Raw genomic sequence first — 18,956 nt, 5'->3', positions numbered from 1 at the left:
TCAATGAGTAGCCGTCTGTAGATTGTTCCGTCCCTGTAAGGTAAACTCCTCAAAGTGGAATTGACGGATCAAAGGGTGCGTACTCTTTAATTTTGGTAACTTTTGTCACGTTGCCTTCCACAGAATTGTGCCAGTTTGCATTCCAGTCAACAAGGTGAGAATGCCCATGTTCTCACATTCTTGATAACACAGCAAATCATCAGACCTCAAGATCTTTGCCAATCTGATAGATGAAAATGGTATTTCAGTTGTCTGCTCATGGCTTCTGCCCATTTATCTTCTTAGATGCCGAGCTTTTCGAGTCGTAAGCACTTATTATGTGTCAAAGAAATTGGCCTTGTGCCATATGTGCTCTGAGTATTTCCCCCCATTTTAATTTTGTTTGTGTTTTTGTTGGGGGTTTTTTGCCAAATTTTTTACATTTATCAATCTTTTGGGTATCAAAAGATTGGGTATCAGCTCTGGGTATCACATGATATTTAGAAAGAAACTACCCATTTTTATGGTCTCTTTTCCTGGATTTCCAAGTATCTTCTAGTGCCATTTGTATAAACACCATCTTACAAAGAAGGTCCAAAGCGTTCTTTTCCTCTGTTATGCAGAAGGGAAACCCAGGCCAAATAGAAACCAGCAGCTCTGTGGTCTCACTGGGCAGGAGTCAGGTGAGCTGAATTAGAGCCTTTGATGTTTGTTGCACCTTGAGACATATCTCCCTGGGAGTCATACATCGTTTTCCTTAGAATGCACACCTTATCACTGGCCTTTGGAAATTCATACATTCACAGTCATTCAGAGTTGAACCAGGGCCTTTCCCAAGCCAAGCAGCTTCTTGGTGTCCATCCTTCAATTTCCACTTCTGGGATGGCAGCTAAAAATGACTGTGCAGTAGGTGGATAATTTCTGCTTGTTACTTACTAATAATTATAGCTTTCACTTTGGCATCTCTCACCGTCGAAAGCAACGGCTATTCTTAGATGTGCAAGATCAGATTTTCTGATTTCTGCTGGGAATGTAAAGCTGTGATACTCTCACAAATTCCTTGGCCCTGGCCGGCCTGTCCCGTTTGCCCTTCCCCCTGCTAGGTTCCTCCCAGCCACCGGGAGGCTGCATCGGCAGGGTTGAAGGGTAATCCTGTGGCGCGGCCACCATGACAAGGTGAAGACAGCTCCCAGACAGGTGGTGTGAGGGTGACTGCACAGGGAGTGCTTGCAGGAGGGAACATGTGGTACCCAGGGGTCAAGCCTGACCTGACACGGTGCCAGTCTCTGTGGGTCAGCCCCACCAGACCTGCCCCTTCTGCTGCCCTGGGAGGTTTTGATTCACGGTCTACAACCTGCAGGTAGCTGACCTTTACCAAGCACCGTGCGTGTGTCAGACCTGATCCTAGGACTTTATGTGTCTTAACTTGTTTAGTCCTTGTGATAGCCATATAAGGCATAAATACCCTTTAATCACCCCATTTTACAGATGGAAAAACCAAGACACAGCTCTCATGTCACCTGCCTAAGGTTACATGACTAGTAAGTGGAGAAACCAGAATCCAGACCCAACCAGTGTGGGCCCAGAGCCCCAGCCCCTGCCCCGGGAAGGCACTCAGCTATGGAGCACGCACCTGTGAGCACCTGTTCATGTGCGTCATCAGGGCGAGGCTCTGGAGCTCAGGGGTCAGCAGACGGACACGGGCTCTGCCTTCATGGAGTTTACAGATGTGAAACATAACAACGGCAGAAGCACTTAATTCCACGGTGCCGAGTACCCCAGAGCAGCAGTGTAGGCTCTGGGAGAACTGGGAACCGAGGTCCTCCCCAGCCAGGACCGGAGGAGGCCTGAGCACGTGGCAGGCGTAGGACACACGTGGACAGGCCTGTGGGCCACGTGAGCCCTGAGGTTAGAGAAATGGCAGGGTCGCAGGGCATGCAGCCTAGAGAGGAAGAATCACGTGGCCGAGGCGAGGCCAGACGAGCCAGCGCCCTGGTGAGCAGGTCAGGATCTCTTCCTAAAAGCACTGAAAAGCTGTTGAAGGACGGCAAGCGGGGGGATGAAAGGATCAGAGGGAGGTTGCTACAAGATCACCCTGGAGGAATGTGGGGCACGGAACGGGAGGCAGTGCCGTGTGGAGGCAAGGTCAGGAACTTCGGTCTGTGTGACCGCGGGGAACGGCCGGTCTGAGGGTGGAGAGAGGGGGATACCTGAGTTGCATTTTCGAGGCAGAACTGGTAGGACTTGTTGATGGGTTAGATGTAGGGGTGAAGGAAAAGGAAGACTCCTGTGTTGGGAGCTGGAGCCAGCAGGTAACTGGTGATTCCTCTTCCTGCCACGGGCAGCCTGGGTGGTGGGAACCGATGGGTGGGGATATGGGGGGGCAAGAGCAACCAGAGCCCTCCTTGAACTTGGGAGCGTCGGGTGCCTGAGGACCCACAGTGAAGGTGTCAGGCAGGTGGCTGGATACTCAAGTCTACGCTTGAGGTTTGGGCTAGAGACATCAAGTTGCGAGTGGGGATTTAAAGCCAAGGGATGTGATGAGAATGTCGATGGAGAAGGGAAAGGGCCAGGCCCCAGACCCGAGCCCTCAACATTCAAAATTTGGGGAGGAGAGGAAAAGCCAAAGCAGCAGAAAGGAAGTGGTCAGCAAGGCGGGAGGGAACCGGGAGACGTGGCGTCCTGGCAGCCAAGGGGGGTTACGAAGGTGCCTGCGCGGTACCATCAAGGGCTTGGGTTCTGGACTCAGACTAGTTGAAATCCTGGTCCCACCACCCTAGTGCCCTCCTCTGCAAAGTGACGACAGTTTGACAGTCACACAGAAAATGCATGAGAGTGTTCAACAGGGGGGGGTCAGACACTCCGTAACTGTTAAAATAATGATTTCTTGATCAGCATTGTATCTTCATTTATTTTTAAAGGTTATAGTCCATTTATAGTTATTATAAAATATTCCCCACATTGTATAATGTATCCTTGCCGCTCATTTTATACCTAATAGTTCATACCTCTTAGTCCCCTACCCCTCCCTTGCCCCTGCCCCCTTCCCTCTCCCCATTGTAAAATAATGATTTTTAAGTGCGTATGGGAGGTAGGAAATGCTGCGGAGGGCTTGAATAAGGTGGAGACAAAGACATTGGTCTCCTGGCAGACACGTGCGCCCAGCCCTGGCGCTGCCCTGCCCTCCGCGGCGGAGGCTGTCCCAGGACCAGCTAAGGTTGTTTCCCAAGTCTCCTCTCTCTAGGGAAGCAGGGTTTGGGGAAAGGGAAATGGTTTCGGGGGGTCGGCGAGTCTGCAGGCGTAACTCCCTGCTGCCTGCAAGACCAAGAGAAGCTGATGGCCCACGCGCCTTTTTCTGCATCCCTCTCTGCCGGACCTCTGGTGGAATGGAGGATCTGATGGCTCGCACACAGGTACAGCCCTCGGGCCACCTCTCACATACACGGCTCCTTTGTGTGAGTTTCACAGGAATGTCCCCTCTGGGTAGGCTAAGCCCCAGGGAGCAGGTGTGCCTTAGCTGAAGGCACCTTGGTGAGAAGAGCTTCCTCGCTTTCCAGGGGCAGATGCAGCCCTACGCCAGGCTCACAGCTGGCCAGCAGGGTCCAGGCTGGTCAGCCCCACTCCGCCCAGCGCCTCTGCACGGCGCACGACCCAAACAGCCCTGAGCCCAAGGCAGGCAATGGGAGCCGGTTCTCAGCCTTGCAGCCGACGTGAAGCAGGTGCTTGACAAGTGTCAGAAGAGTGAATGAACGAGTGAGGAAACTGGGCCCCGTGCGGGGCTGTGGGTGTATCCCGCTCCAGGTCCCCCTATCGGGAGCCCCCTTCACCACTGAGGAGGAAAGAGGCCCCGGACCTTGGCACTATAGCTCAGCCCTTTTCAGATCCCATCTTTAGCTTGGTATGACCAACGATTTCGGAAAGCCCTCTGCGCGAGGCACAACGCACAGGGGAGTGGACTTGATCCCGGCCCTCCAGGGACGTGACCTCTATGGGATAACACAAGTCACGGGAGCACGGGGCAGCCTGGGGTGAGGGACTTCCCAGAGCACGCAGGGCAGTGGAGGGGTGACGCACCCAGGCCTGTCTGGGGAAGTCGTGTGCAGGGTGGGGTTTGGTGGGACGTCATGTGCAGGGCGAGGTTTGCGGGAGCCCAGGGTGAGGAGTGATGGGTCTGCAACAGTACAGGGAAGGCACTTTGGGCAGAAGAAACAGCACAGCCAAGGTGTGGAGGTGAGACCGTGAATGGAGCACGGAGGGAGTGAAAAGGTAGCAGGGTCCTAGTTTAGAACGGGAAGCAAAAACATCTGGGTTACATTCACCTGCAGTTGGGAACCATTGAGGGTTTGCAAGCGGGGGTGGGGTGGAGGGGTATTTCCAGCATTTTTCATAGTAACCTGGTAGCAAGGAGAAGGCAGGGGAGTCCAGAGAGGACAGCCAGAGCTTAGTGTGAGCTTCAGAAAGGGGTAGAAAGTGTCCGTGACCCTGCGTGGCACCTTACCTTTGGTTAGAGGCTGTCAGCTGCCAGCGACCAGGACAGACTCTGTCCCTGTGACCTCTTCAGAGAGTGACCCTTCAGAGCCCGTCCCGCAGCGGGGGCTCTGACACTGCGCTGAACTATGTTCTTGTTAGGAGCCGATCAGCTTTAAGTTCCCAGAGCCAGCTTCCCTCTCTGTTGCTGTTCCTTCGGTACAAGCTCTTATATCTCTTAATGAGCTCAAAAGGCCCTTTGTGGGTTTTTTTGTGTTTTTTTTTGTTTTCACTTGAATTTAGCCCTTGGTGAAGGGGTCAGGGGAGCATCACTTGCTGTGGCTTCTCTGACCTTTGACTCCTCATCGACCTGGGCCACAGAGACGGTTGCCTTCCTCTGACCCGCAGCAGTGTCCATTAGTCTACAGTCTTTCCTTAAGCACCTACTAAGTGCTAGGTCCTGTGCTAAGGGATGCAGAGGTGACGTGGCTGGAAGTTGCTCATAGTTTTAGTGGGAAAAGACAATACCGATCACATTTTTTGGAGGCTTTAGGGAAATAGTACACCTCTGTTTACGTCCTGAGTTCTGAGCCAATTAAGAAAGAGACAGGGAGTGAGATGGAGATCACACTCCCAGCTTTGTGCCCAGGGAGGCTGAATCGGAGGATGCATCATGACTCCTGGCCTCAGCTGGGCTCCCAGTGCATCACAGCTGATCGAATTCACCCGTCCCGAATTGCTGGCCTCGCTGTCGCAGGGGCAGAGCCCAGCATCATGCCCGCAGGAGCAAGCCGAGAATGCGGGCATTCAAGGCTCCAGGCTTCCACCCTCTTGGTAGAGACGCGGGCCAGCCTCAGGCCCCACCTGGCAGGTGAACAGGCCCAGAGAAGTTGATGGCCTTGCCCAAGGTCACACACAAGGCCTGGGCGCAGGGATCGAACCCTCCATGTTCCCCTGACACTGGCTGACCAACGGGGTACCCTAGAGTCCTGGTAGCAAGGAGAAGGAGGGCTTGAATAAGGTGGAGACAGTGCTGCCTCAGAGACCCGGAGAGGGGGCCAAACCAAGAGGGGAGGCCAGCTGTCCACTCTTAAGATCTCTTTGGAGGAAAGAGGCTCCACTGGGGAGAAATGGTTTGAAAATCACCCCAGCCCGTTGCGCCTGTGTCCTTCTGTTTGATCTTAAAACGGAGGGGTCAGGGAGCAGCACAGGCCGTGCACTCGCCCGCCCCTCTGCCTCGGGAGCGCAGGCCGCAGCAGTGACGTGAGCCTGCCCCTACAACTCGGACAGCACGGCAAAGAAGTGCTCGGGGGTCTGGATCCTCTCTCCCACCTTCTCAATTATGACTCAGCTCAGCCCCCGTCGTCTGTTTCCTCATCACGAGGAGGGAGGAGAGGCACCAGACCTGTAGCCGAAGACACGGAACCAAGAAGACACTCGGTCCCATGTTTGTTTTCACGGGGACCCACACAGAACAGGGTGTCATCTACCTTGTTGTGTTGGTGTTCAAGGCTCCCCCCCCGCCCCCCGCTGCAACATACACCTTGTTTCTTGTTATAAAAACTCTGGGGACTTCCCTGGTGGTCCAGTGGCTGGGAGTCTGCCTTCCAATGCAGGGGATGCGGGTTCGATCCCTGGTCGGAGAACTGGGATTTCACATGCTGCGAGGCAACTAGGCCCGCACGCCACAACTAGAGAGGAGCCCACGCGCCGCAATGAAGAGCCTGCGTGCCGCAACTAAGCCCCGAAGCAGCCAAAAAACAAATAAATGAAAATAAAATAAAATAAAATTTAAAAAGCAAAAGCTAAACAAAGCTCTGGAATCATTTCGTCCCCGCTCTCCCAAGTTGGCCTTTATTCCGGAGCGATCTAGATGGGAGGGGCCTGTGGCGTCTCACCCACCCACAGGCAGCCCTGGGACCTTGGAAATGAACACGAACTCACCCCCAAAGGGAAGCAAGTCAGGAGGCAGCATACAGTGGGAGGAACATTCTGTATTGCTGCCCCCACAGCCGCCAGGCTCCGGAACCTGAAACTGCCAGATACACCCCGGACTCTTCTGGCGGGAGCTTGGAGAGAGTCGTGTTACTGGAAGACAGCGGGCAGCCCTGCGTGTCTATCTCCCAGGAGGGCAGATTTTGCAGAGGCCCAGGCGGAAGGACAGACGCGTGTGGTCTCTGTTCCTACAGAGGCCCCGTGTGTAGTAGGTGCTCAGTAAGTACCTCAAGAGAGGAGTCTCGGAGGACGTGAGGCAGGCGCAGTGCCGGCCCGGCCACACTTAGAGCTCAGTTGTATGTGAGTGTCCGAGTTTCCAGGTCTGAGAGGCTGGGCCTCTCCCCGCAGGTCCCTGGGCCAGCCCATCACCTCTGCTCCCTGTTGAGGGGGACTGACGGCCAGAAGCACAGATGGGGTGCAGGGTGGGTCTGTGCCTCCCCCGGGCTTGTTCATAGCCTGAGGAGTCAGTCACTGGTGTGACTATGGTCACCAGGGAAGTGAGGTGCTTAGGAGAGGGCCATGCAGTGGCATCGACACTGACCACACCCTGTCCAGAATATCCAGTCTCCGCACCTGAAGCTGGAGGTGGGGAGATAGAAGGGTGGATGTCAGCAGAACGTGCTGTCCGGGGGCGTAGCCAGGACCCCTCACAAAATGTCTCTAGGGACACAGCCATCAGAGGGATACCCAGGCTGGGCTCCCCTTCCAGCTGGGGCGGTGGGACGGGGTCAGAGGTAGCTTCCGGGGGTGGTGGCCGTTGAGCTGGGCTTTAAAGGGGGTACAGGGGTGACACCATCAGGGCAGAGGCAAGAGAATAAACAAAAGCCCAGGGAAATAGCGGCAGCTTAACACGGCAGAGCCCAGGGGTGTAGGACGCAATAAGAACACAGGTTAGTAGGGGTGGTAGAGACAGTCACCAAGGGCTCCGGATGCCAGGCAAAGGGGTCTGGATGTTATCTGGGGGCAGGGGAGACACTGTTCTCTGTAGAGAGCTGAGAGCACAGCCGCAAAGCCACGCCTGCCCGTACCTTGCCCTGGGACCTCGGACAAATTGCTCAGCCTGTCTGTGCCGCAGTTTCCTCGTCTGTATAACGGGGATAAAATAATAGTACCTAGTGGATCACCGTGCAGACAAAAGCAGAAATGAGAGCACTTCTTTGCACAAAGCCCACGTTTGATGATGATTAGCTACTGTTACCGTTCATTCGTTCGCAACCGTTTCTTGCGCTCTGACTGCCAGGCGCTCATCCGGTCGCTGGGGACACAGCAGTGAATAGTGTGAAGGTGGTGGCTTATGTTCTAGAGGGGCCCCCCAGACAGTGAGTGAGACAGACAGGGTGAGCCTGGTATTGGCCGGAAGGGAAAGCAGGGAAAGGAACTGGGTCGTGCTGGGCCAGGACGGGGTAGGGGGAGCAGCAGTTTTAGGTGGGATGGCCAGCAGAAGCCTCCCAGAGGCCGTTCCGGGGAAGACTGAAGGGGGTGAGGGGTGCCCAGGAACGGAAGGAGCGCTTTGCAGCAGGGTGGTGACCCCACCGGAGCTTTGCCTGGGGAGGCTGGTCTGTCAGTGGCTGCGCGGGACAGAGGGGCTGGAGGAGTGACAGGAGGGGCGTGAGGAAAAAAGTCAACGTTTTCTCTTTCTTTGTATTGTGTTCTTCTATCATTCCTATTCTCGTGTGCCTTCTGTTATACACAACGTGTGCATATACACGTAACTTGGAGATATGGGCACAAAACCTCCTTCTCTGCCAGGAGTGGAGGCCAGCAGTCAGGGCAGGAGCGGGCGAGGAAGGGGCTGCCCCGGGGGTGGGAGGAGGGGTCCGTGGGCCCGGAGCACAGCGGCCACCTGAGCGGGGCTCTGGGCGGTGGTCTTGACAGGTGTGGCTGAGGAGGGAGAGGAGTCTTCCCACATCCAGCCAACACAGGCCCTACATTGGAGAGGCGGTGGGGCCGTGACCTCAGGGCCCTAAGGAAATGAGGGATCTGAGCAGACCTGGGGATGGCTGGGGGCACGGGACGTGCATGATGGAAGCCAGGGCTGCAGAGCAATTAGGGACCCTCCACGTAGGCGTGGGAGACTTGAGACCTAAGATTGGAGGAGAGCTCATTTTCCTGCTTTTTGGAAAGCGATGGCTCGTCAGTGTTATACAGTTACTAGTCCCCCCGGTGCAGTGGCTTTCCCTGGTCGGTCCAGGGCAGGGTCTGATGGAGCAGTGATTTTATGTCGTGCCCATAGCAGCACCGCCTGCTGGCCTTGTCACACTTCCTGGCATCAGGGGAACCAGCCCGAGAGCAGAGCCGTTGCCCTGTGAGGGGCTGTGCCGCTCTGGTTTGCCTGTCCCTGGGTTCATCCAGCCCTTCTTCTGTGGCTGCCAGAGCTGAGGGCAGGTGTCCCTGGTGCGCCCTGAGGATGCGTGACCTCCGAATGGGGGGCAGGGCCCAGGCAGGCCTCACTCCCGTCTCATCGGTGGTGACAAGTGTCCCCTCCCAGGCCGCACGGCCTTGACTCGAGTGCCTGTGAACAGTGGGCGGGAAGGACCGTCAGCCCGCGGCTGTTTCCACTTGGGATTGGGGGCTAGGCTGGCTGGCTGGGCCCTGCGTATTCCAGGTGGGCCCCTGCCAGGCTCCCGTGGTGGAGGGGAGGCGATGTCCCAGGGCCTCTGAAGGGCGGTGGCCCAGGACAGCATCTGCCTGTGCTCTCCTCCTCACAGCTGATGTCTACATCGGCATTGGGAAGCCGGCAGAAGCCACAGCCTGTACCCAAGAAGCTGCCAACCTCTTCCCGATGTCCCACAACGTCCTGTACATGCGAGGCCAGGTTGCCGAGCTCCGAGGAAACATCGAGGAGGCCCGGCGGTGGTACGAAGAGGCCTTATCCATAAGCCCCACCCACGTGAAAAGCATGCAGCGGCTGGTGAGTCTGAGCGCTGGCGGGGCCTCCAGCCCTGGACCAGGGGTCCCCCGGGAAGCAGCACGTAGTTCTTGACCCTCAAACCCTGCTCCAGTTCCAAAGGCCAGATGCACCTGGGCTGCCAGGCTGTCAAGGTGCTTCAAGCCAGCGAGCGCCGTTTGGTTGTAGTTTACGCAAATGGAGCTCGTAGGAATCGGCAGCGCACAGCCTCAGCGACCCTGCCCGGGGGTCCTGGTCGGTGTGAGAGGAGAGTTTTGAGTCAGCGGTCTCCGGCCAGCAGTCCAAGCCACCTTGTGGCTCTGGGTTTAATAAAGACATATTTGTGGCCCTGGGCACTGTCATTGTCATCTTGGTCTCCGAGCTGCTTATAGCAGCCACCTTGGGGGTGTCCGCACCTTGGGGAGCCTTCAGTACAGAAGTCAGAGCACTTTACCTCCTGGGGGGCTCTCTTACCTTGAGGGAGCCGAGACCCCAGCCTGTCTCCGAGGCCACTGGCTAGTGGGAGCATCCTGTCAGAGGACGGGGGCAGCCCTACTGTGCCCAGAGGACCCAGGTAAGTCATCACAGCGTCCACACTGCATACGGGTGTGGTGGCTCTGAAGCCGCACATGCCCCTCCTCTGGGTGCCCGGCCAGGAGCCCGGGGCTGCCCCACTGCTCCCCTCCCTTCCTTGCCTGGGAGTTGGCCACCCGACCACCTCGGTTTCAGTTGGGCGGGGTCAGTTAGACCACTCACACGTGGGGCACAGCGGCTGCCCAGGAGCCGCCCGTCTGCTGTCCCCTTCCTGCGAGAGTCTGGGTGGAGACTTGGAGATGAACCGGGTCCAGGGAGCGGGTGAAAAGCTGCTTTCTCTGGGCCTGTCGGCCAGACTTAGCTTCTGAATTTGTATTTCATTCTTAGCGGTAGGACATCTCTGATTTCATGAGCCACGGGAAGGGAAAAGCCCGTAATGCAGCCGAGGTGTCCTTCAGGTGGGCAGCCCTTGGGAGCCCAGCGTGTATGATCAGGGGGGTGTGACGTGGAGGAACGGGCACCGGACAAGGTGTCCAGGGACAGAATTCTGGCCCTGCCGTGTCACTCGCTCGCTCTCTGACTTTGGGGAAAGCCCATAAGCTCTCCGCACTCGGTTTCCTTGCTGTAAAATGAAAATATTCAACTAGATAGGCTGTGAGTTTCTGTCCAGTGCTAAGAGGATACGGTTTTGTAACCAATAAGTAAAATGTTCTCCAAAGGGTCCCAAAGGCTTTGTTCTCTCACCATTGCTCACAGTAACATCACAAAATGTAGATGGAGCTGAGCAGTAACTAGTGGTTTTCAGCAGAAGAGGGCCCAGGTGCCCAGCATTAGGAACCATGGGAAACATATCCTTCTGAGCCAGATCTGGGTTCAAACTCAGCCCTGTCCCTGCCCCCGGGACACCTTGGGCTAGTCACTTAACCTCTAAGAGCCTCGGTGTTTCTGTGCATTGAGCTGTTCCTTACCCAGTTCATTTGTGAGAACAACATGAAATGGTTTACATAACGAGGCCAGCAGAGCTCCTGGCACCTAGTAGGTGCTCATTAAATAGAAAACTGAAGACAATCATTTTCAGTTTTAAAAATAAATCAGACCTTGTAATAATTACAATCATTTAATTTTCAACTTCCCTTTATGAGCATTTTGTAGTTCAATACAGCTTTATAAATAATTTTACGTATTATCCAAACATTAGTTTGTTTGGTTAAAAATATTCCATGGCTTTTCATTTTTGTCTCACTATTGTAAGAGGAATCTGTAAAGAGCTTTTGAGATCTCCCTGCTTTTGCTGAAGTATCACAGAAGAGGTATAATCAACACCGAGCACCCAGCCTTTTTATTAAAAAGAGGCAGCGTGTTTCTACCCCGGGGCCTATGAATTATTCAGAGAAGTAGTTCTTGTTCGTCCCCAAGGGGAACACATGAGACAAAAGATCAAATAGGAAAATCGCACCGGGAAAGTTTTCTGTTTCACCTTTGGAGCTTGTCAAGACACCTGAGCTCCCTGCCAAATGCCAGACGCTTTCCTTTCTGAAAGGAGCAGCAGTGGGCCCAGCGGAGGAGAGCTGGTGAGCGAGGGCCGGGTGATGGAGGGGCGTTGCCTGTTGGATCCAGGGCAACGACCGAGCCTTCTCTGGCCTGGAGACATTAGCTGCCTTGGAGGTCTCAACAGGAGAAAATTGAGATCATAATAAACTCTTAAACTTCTCCACGCGTCCTGATACATTCAAAAACTATGCAGACTGGAGGCAGATTGAGTCCGACAGGCCTACAGATTTGAGGAGTTCAGATTCTCGTGGCCCGAAACTGCCCAGTGACTGTGATTGTTGTGGGTCCCAAAGAGTGGCTTGGCCAGTTCCTTCTTGGTGACCTCGTAAATGATGCCCGCTGGCCTGCGTCCTCCCAGCCACAGCCACAGCTGGCGGGAGCCCCGCAGCAGCCTAGGTCAGCTTCCCCTCCCACCGGTACTGCCGACTCTCCTGGTGCCCGCGGAGGGGCAGCCCCTGGAACCCAGGCCCCCAGCCCTGAAACATCACAGCCCTCTCTTTCCTGCCTCCCACCCCAGCGGCACAGGAAAGCTCTGTTTCTTTGGCTCACCCTCCTGGTGCATAAAGAGGCATCATCTTAGCCCCAGACACAAACGAAGCACAGGAAGGGAAACCTCTTATTGAGTCACAGAAGGTCCTGCCTCTACCCTCGCGGCAGCCAGACTGCTTTGCAAGCCCCTAAGTGAAGACGAATTGTCAGCAGGGAGATCAGAGGCCGCCTTTTTACCAGGTGACGTCCAAGGGAAGAGTCGGGGGCTCTAGACTTACGGGGCAGAGGAGGCGGAAACAGATGTGAGCGTTGGCACCTGCCTGGCTCTCAGGAGTGGGGTGCGCAAGTGACAGGGTGGGCCAAGGAGGCCTGGCCGCAAGGCCACGGCGAGGGTCAGAGGTCAGACTAGAAGGAGTTTGAAGGACCTGAGCGCAGCAGCGAGCACCATCCCAAAGAACCAGCCAAGGGGCTTCCAAGGGAAGGAACCGACTGCAGGCAGATTGCAGGTCATGGAAAAAGCCCAGAGGATGGAAAGTGCGTCTGCGTCAGCCCTGATGCTCAGAGAGGAAGGAGAGGGGCCAAGGGGCAGTCGGAGGGAGCCGATTTGAAGGAAGGAAGCCACGTTGTGTGTCACAGGTGGAGACCAGGGGCTGACGGTGGCCACGGAGAACGGTTAGCAGTCGGGGTGCGAGCTTGTTCCCTGAGGAACGATTGTTTGCTACCTTCTACGGCAGGTTAGTGGGAGGACGTGCCACCGCCCAGCCCAGCTCGTAGGAGAGGCACGATTTCAGAGAAATGCAAACACATTAATATTGTTAAAAAGCAATAACGACTTGGAGGCAGATGGTGTTCATTAAAGTATTAAATGTATTAAAGTTAATACAAGGTCAGACTTGACAACAGAAATGTAAATTAAACCCCAGTGAAAATTGACAGTTTTCTAATAGTTTCAGCCTTCACAGATGTGTTTAAATTCACATACAGGGCAAAGAAAGAAGAGAAATAATGTGTTTAATATTAATAATGAGTTAGCACAAGACAAGAGAGCTGAGTGTGGGCAGATAGTAAGGGAGCGGTGAGCTGACGGGATAAGGAATTACAAAGTGATGTTGTTGACAAGGGGAGGGAATCATAGAGTGATCAGACTTTTTTCCAGAAAATCTAAAGGCATATGTTCATATCATTTTTGCATAAGTGTATAACTTTACATACATTTGCATGCCATGGTAAAAAGCCTTTCACTCCCAGGACCTGAGATAAATTAATGAAACATAGAGCAACTGTTTCCACACCAGTAACCCTGTGCTCAGGAGGAGGGAGTAGAGGAGGGAAATGGGGCTCACGGCGGACTAAGGGCAGAGGAACGGCCTCTGGGTGATACCACCCAGGCCAAGGACAGGCACGGACTCAGGGTAGACAGGGACACGATGACCAGGATAGGGACAGGCTCTGTAAACAGGGCCACCTGCTTGCCCTCTGATAACGTCACCCTAGGCTCCCGAGGGCAGTGTGTGAGATGGGAGGGTAAGAAAGGAACAGAGGGGCTTCCCTGGCGGCACAGTGGTTGAGAGTCCGCCTGCCGATGCAGGGGACACGGGTTCGTGCCCCGGTCCGGGAAGATCCCACATGCCGCGGAGTGGCTAGGCCCGTGAGCCATGGCCGCTGAGCCTGCGCGTCCAGAGCCTGTGCTCCGCAACGGGAGAGGCCACAATAGTGAGAGGCCCGCGTACCGCAAAAAAAAGAAATGAACAGAGAGAGCCTTCAAGAGGGAGATGAACGTGGAAGGAAGCCAGAAAGGCTGTGTGCGGGGAGCTGATGTTGGTTAGACTAGAGGGGAAAATACTGCTGAGAAAGTAACTTATCCTGGAGCACATCACCAATGAACTCGACAGGTCGAAAAGAGGTGTGAAACAGAAGCAGATGGTGGGGGTCGCCCAGGGCGTGCTGGAGGCCAGAGCCGCAGGAGAGGGAGACAGGCGTGCTCTGCTCGGGCGGTTTTGGGGAGGGTGTGAGCTGGAGAGGGACTGGGCCCTAAGGGCCCCGCTCACGCCCCAACCCCGCCCTGCAGGGAAGGAAGAGGACTGAGTTGTCCCCAAGGGATGGGCCTCCAGCTACGGCAAGATGAGGGTCTCTCAGAGCTAATGCCGAAGCGGAGAGAAACCAGAGGGGAAGCACCAGGGACCACGGCCTTGAATGTCGAAGGTCCCACAACAAGGCTGGACACCCGGACAGGGACAGAGGCCATCCGTCCTTCAAAGGAGGGTAGCTAGGAGACTGGGGGCGGGTGGTGTGAATTTCACCCGCTCTGCTACAGGAAGTAGTGAGAAAGGCCTACTGGTGGAGCACCCCAAAGAAAGGGGAGGACAATGGGGAAGAAGGACCATCGGAGGCCAGGGGTCAGGCCCCAGGGGTCCTCCCAGGAGTGAGGCGGAGGCCTCCCTGCCTCAGCCTGAGGGCCCCGTGATGGTGGGTTGTATGAATAGCTCGGCAAGGACCCCCAGGGAGGCTGCAGGGGGTTCCTGCTCAGTGGAAAGACACTTTGGGGGCTCTTGTAGGTGGCCAGTTGAATAATAGAATAGACTTTTTGTTTGGGGCATGAAGGGTCCAAAAGTGCTGGCTGACCTCTGTGGATGAGGCGTGAAACACGCCTCACCCCACACCTCAGTTCAATCCAGACAGCTCCAGGCTAAAGATTTCAGCACAGGTGTCTTCGAGGGTCTCCTCCGTGATCTTACATTTTCAGAAACATCAGAAATCTGTAGTGACATCAAGTGTGAGAACTTCAGAACAGGTGCTGCAGTTCTGTTCCGGGAGCACGTTAGTAGCAAAGGCTGGCAGAGAACGGCCGCGCTGTCGGAAATGTGCATCCTGTTATGAAATACCCGGAGGCACGCCACGTCGGCGGGAGGTCTGGAAGGAGGACCTGAAATGCGCGGTGCAGGGGGACAAGTCTTCTGGATGGTTACTTCATTTTAAGTTGTGTTCGCAGCTCTAAAGTTTGAGCCGGAAGCATCCGAACAAGGCTAATGACATTGCTCGGAGACGACAGCAGCTCTTCTGAAGTTCAAAGAGGGACCTGAAGTCGGAGCTTTCTTTAAACTGTCCTCAAGCTTACACGCGCGTCTACTGTGCGAAAATACCTCATCCCATTGCACATGACGAGCCAGAAGGGTGGCAGGCAGGGCAGGTCTGAATCAAGGGAAGGAGGTGACTCCGGCTTGCCTGACGCAGCTTGCACTGCTAAATTATGAAACTTTGGTGTTTTTCTCTCTCTCCTTCTTTTAAAGTGTTTCATGAGACTTGGAGGAAATAGCTTGCGTCTATTTTATGATTTAGAAGCACGTTTTCCAGTTGATGCCCCTATTGGAGGAGAGATGCAGCATGGAGTCGTGAAATTTTCAGGGTGATTCCAGAGGCGGCAACTGTCTGTGTATCTGTCTAGCTTATCCATCAGTTTAGTAAGGGGTACCCAGGGCCCAGGGCCCAGACAGGGCAGGGCTCCGCATCTTTCCCTTGGAGAAGCCAGTCTTAAAGAAGGGAACTTTGATCCTTCCTGTTACTCTGGATAAGACCCAGGTACAATTAAGGTAATGAAGCCGAATGGAGATACCCTTCCCCTTGCAAATGCTGATCTTGAGAAACGGATCTCTTTCATCGAAAGTATCGATTTCTCTCTGTACATAGAAAGAATGATTGGCAGGGAACAAAACACTACCATCGTCTAGTGAGAAGCCTTCTCATCTATTAATTGTATTTCATTTACTTCCAGGATTTTTAAAATGCTTTTAAACATAAGGAGAACAATTGTTTTCTTTAAAGGAAGACTACTGAAATATTTAGATGTCCACCTTTCCTACTCATCTGTGTGCTGTTGACAGTACTCTTTGAACAGTGTACAGGCCTTAACTTCTCTACTGTCTTTACTGACAGTATTTGGGACTCAAACTAACAGAGGAGAGGAAAGAGCAGGGCCTTCTACCAGATGCTTAGCCCCTGTTCCTCACTCCAGCTTCCCTCCCGTCCCTTAATGGTACACACTGCCTCTGAGCAACATTGACAGCTTCAGGCCCTTCCAAGAATTTTTCTTTTTTTAATAGATTTATTTATTTATTTTTGGCTTCGTTGGGTCTTCGTTGCTGCGCGCGGGCTCTCTCTAGTTGCAGTGAGCCGGGGCTGCTCTTCATTGCAGTGCCCGGGCTTCTCATTGCGGTGGCTTCTCTTGTTGTGGAGCACGGGCTCCAGGTGTGCGGGCTTCAGTAGTTGTGGCACGCAGGCTCGGTTGTTGTGGCTCTCAGTCTCTAGAGTGCAGGCTCAGTAGTTGCGGCGCACGGGCTTAGTTGCTCCTCGGCATGTGAGATCTTCTCCGACCAGGGCTCGAATCCATGTCCCCTGCGTTGGCAGGCAGATTCTTAACCACTGTGCCACCAGGGAAGTCCCCCAAGAATTATTAATAATTAGCACGAATATAACCTTAACCTCAAAAAAGAAATGTAAAACCTCATTCGCCGTATCTGATGTTTATTCTTGCAGTATGAAATATGAAATAGAGAATTTCATTTTTACTGATGGGGACGCTGCCCTTGGTGACCTGCCCTAGGTCGTATTTCAAGTTAGGAGCAGAGCCAGGATGAGAAGGTAGAGTCACTTAAGAGTCTCCAGCTTGAACGATAGGACAGCACAGAGGTTGAGAGCGTGGCACTGGAGCCAACCCACCTGGGTCCCAGCTTTGTCACTTACCAACTGTGTGGCCTGAGATACGTCCCTTAATCTTTCTGTACTTCCATTTTCTCAGCTATAAAATGGGGATAATAATGGTGATCCCCTGGCGGTGTGATTTTGCGGGTTAAGTGAGTCACACAGGCTGCCTAGCCCTCCATAAGCACTAGCTATGAGCGTTACTACCAGTCTCCATAATTTAGGTCCCACCTGCCCGTGGTGGAAGCCTCTCTGCCTCGATTTGACAGGGAGTTCTTTTCTGAAGGAACTGACCATGGGTGTGGCTTTCCTCCTGAACCAAATTTCAGCAGTTGGAGGAGCTGAAATAAGAATATATCATGGGGCTTCCCTGGTGGCGCAGTGGTTGAGAGTCCGCCTGCCGATGCAGGGGACATGGGTTTGTGCCCCGGTCCGGGAAGATCCCACATGCCGCGGAGCGGCTGGGCCCGTGAGCCACGGCCGCTGAGCCTGCGCGTCTGGAGGCTGTGCTCCGCAACGGGAGAGGCCACAACAGTGAGAGGCCCGCGTACCGCAAAAAAAGAAAAAAAAAAAAAAAAGAATATATCGTGGCACGTGCTTGGCCGAGAGCATGGTATTACACTTTCCTTTTTAAATATTACTTTCTGACTGTTTCTGTTGAGCCTGTAGCCCTAGTTATCCAGGCTGAAAGGAGTCAGGGAACGGTGGAGGCCCCAGCTGGCCTGACTTGTTGTCAGGTAGAGGCGGAAAGCATCTCTTCTGACTGGGTTCAGGGGGAGGCCCAGCTGGGCCAGACCAGGGCTGCTGTGGAAGATGGGTGCCCCCATGGCCAGGGTGGGGTGGGCCCTCGGCCTGTGGGCAGGGGCGGTCAGGTACCAGGCATCAGCCTGGGCGGCAGGAAGGGCAGAGCCTGTCGTGGAGCCCGGCTCAGGAGTCACTGCCTCTGAGAAGCGTTTCTTGGCCCCCCCACCTACCTACCCTGACAGAGGGGCCCTCAGCCCCTTGACCTCCCTCCCTGGAAGCACCGGTTGAACCAACGCGGACTTGTTTGCTCATGGGTCTGTCTGCTCCTTGGGGGAAGGCGCCCTGCCTGAGGCAGCCCAGTGACTGCGTAGACCAGGGGTGGCCGGCCGGCGTGGGGCGGGTGGGCTGGGGAGGAGGGAGGGGGAGAACAGCTACAGGCGATGGTGAACTTGACAGATGTCATTACTCCCCTTTTATGAGTGAAGCCCCCCAAAGCCTGGGTGCTAATTCCCTTGAATAGACCGAGCAGCTCTCGTGGGAACATGCTGGCTCCGCCGGGCAGGTTTACTAGCTCTTTGTGGCTCCGCCTCTGCACAAAGTCCCATCGACCACGAGGACAGGAAATGACACTGAGGTGGGACTGGAGACCGTGGAGGCCCGGACAGGGCTAATTAATGCACCTCCCGGGCAGCGGGATCTCAGAGAGGACTTGCTGGGCTGCCAGGCAGGGCTCCCGTCAGGTGTGTCAGCTTAGTGGTTACCTGTGGACCTGCTCCAGGGGCTGAACATGACAGAAGGCTGGAGGGGCAGCCCTCTGTTCAGGGGCCCCGGGAGGGGCGCGGTGACGACCCCTCTCAAGTTCAGACACTCTGTCCTGTTGTCCCCAAGCACATTCTTCTGTGTCAGACCCTGAACCCCATTTGGGGAGGATGGTGGTCACCATCCTTAGACCACAGACGGCCGTGGGACGCTCCTGGAGTCCACAGGGGTGAGGCCCGGGCCGAGGGCGGGCAGGCGCCCCCGTGCAGCTGTCTGCCGGGCCTGCCAGGCTCTCTCAGTCCAGTCGGGGAGGGTCACCTCTAAGAAACGGACTCACCTGACCACACCCACGAGAGACCTAGTTCCAGACCAGAGATCAAAATGGTAATGTAAAAAGAATCCACCATTCCTTGGTCGAAGCCCCTGTGCTCTGTTTCCCCGCTCCCCAGAGGAGCTCACCTGCCAAGCTAGATTCCAGGCCCCAAGGCCTGACTCAGACTCAAGTGCTGGGGAGGCTGAAATGGCCACCCCGGGCGGCCGGGGGCACCGAGGCAGACGTGTTGGCGTGGCAGCCGCCGAGGGGTTGGAGCTGCGTGGACCCAGGCAGCACCCCTCCTCCGCCACACACAGCTTCTTCCTGGGCCAGAGAGCTCCCACCTGTTCCCTCCCCTGTAGGCCAGAGCCTCCCTGCTAATGTCCTGTGGCTACAGATGAGGCAAGAAAGGGGTAGCCTCAGCCCCGTGTGCCACGCAAGTATCATTCAACATCATCTCCTGTCTGAAAACAACGGACGTCCAAACCCCACTCCCTCAGGCAGGTGAATTCTCTTGTAGTGGACTTTCTGTTGGTCACCCCC

The 18,956-nt window shown here is 55.0% G+C and overlaps 1 protein-coding gene across 10 annotated transcripts in view; it reads left to right on the top strand.

Annotated features, from left to right (window-relative positions):
* TTC7B (tetratricopeptide repeat domain 7B) overlaps positions 1 to 18,956 on the top strand; it is a 237,889-nt gene that overhangs the window by 197,533 nt on the left and 21,400 nt on the right. For 7 of the 10 annotated variants that reach the window (XM_027120327.1, XM_027120321.1, XM_027120324.1 and 4 more), the window contains one exon: positions 9,150 to 9,352. In XM_027120327.1, coding sequence (XP_026976128.1) covers positions 9,150 to 9,352 — 203 coding nt within the window. Of the gene's footprint in view, positions 1 to 3,536; positions 7,516 to 9,149; positions 9,353 to 9,451; positions 10,970 to 18,956 lie in introns of those variants that run through there. The other 3 variants (XM_027120322.1, XM_027120323.1, XM_027120325.1) reach the window with 3 other exon arrangements.

Source organism: Aethalodelphis obliquidens, unplaced genomic scaffold (assembly GCF_003676395.1).
Source record: "Aethalodelphis obliquidens isolate GAN/ISIS:26980383/991018 unplaced genomic scaffold, ASM367639v1 scaffold21, whole genome shotgun sequence".
NCBI classification, from domain to species: domain Eukaryota; kingdom Metazoa; phylum Chordata; class Mammalia; order Artiodactyla; family Delphinidae; genus Aethalodelphis; species Aethalodelphis obliquidens.
The sequence above is the reverse complement of the archived record's forward strand: the minus strand, read 5'-3'. Positions and strand labels throughout refer to the sequence as shown.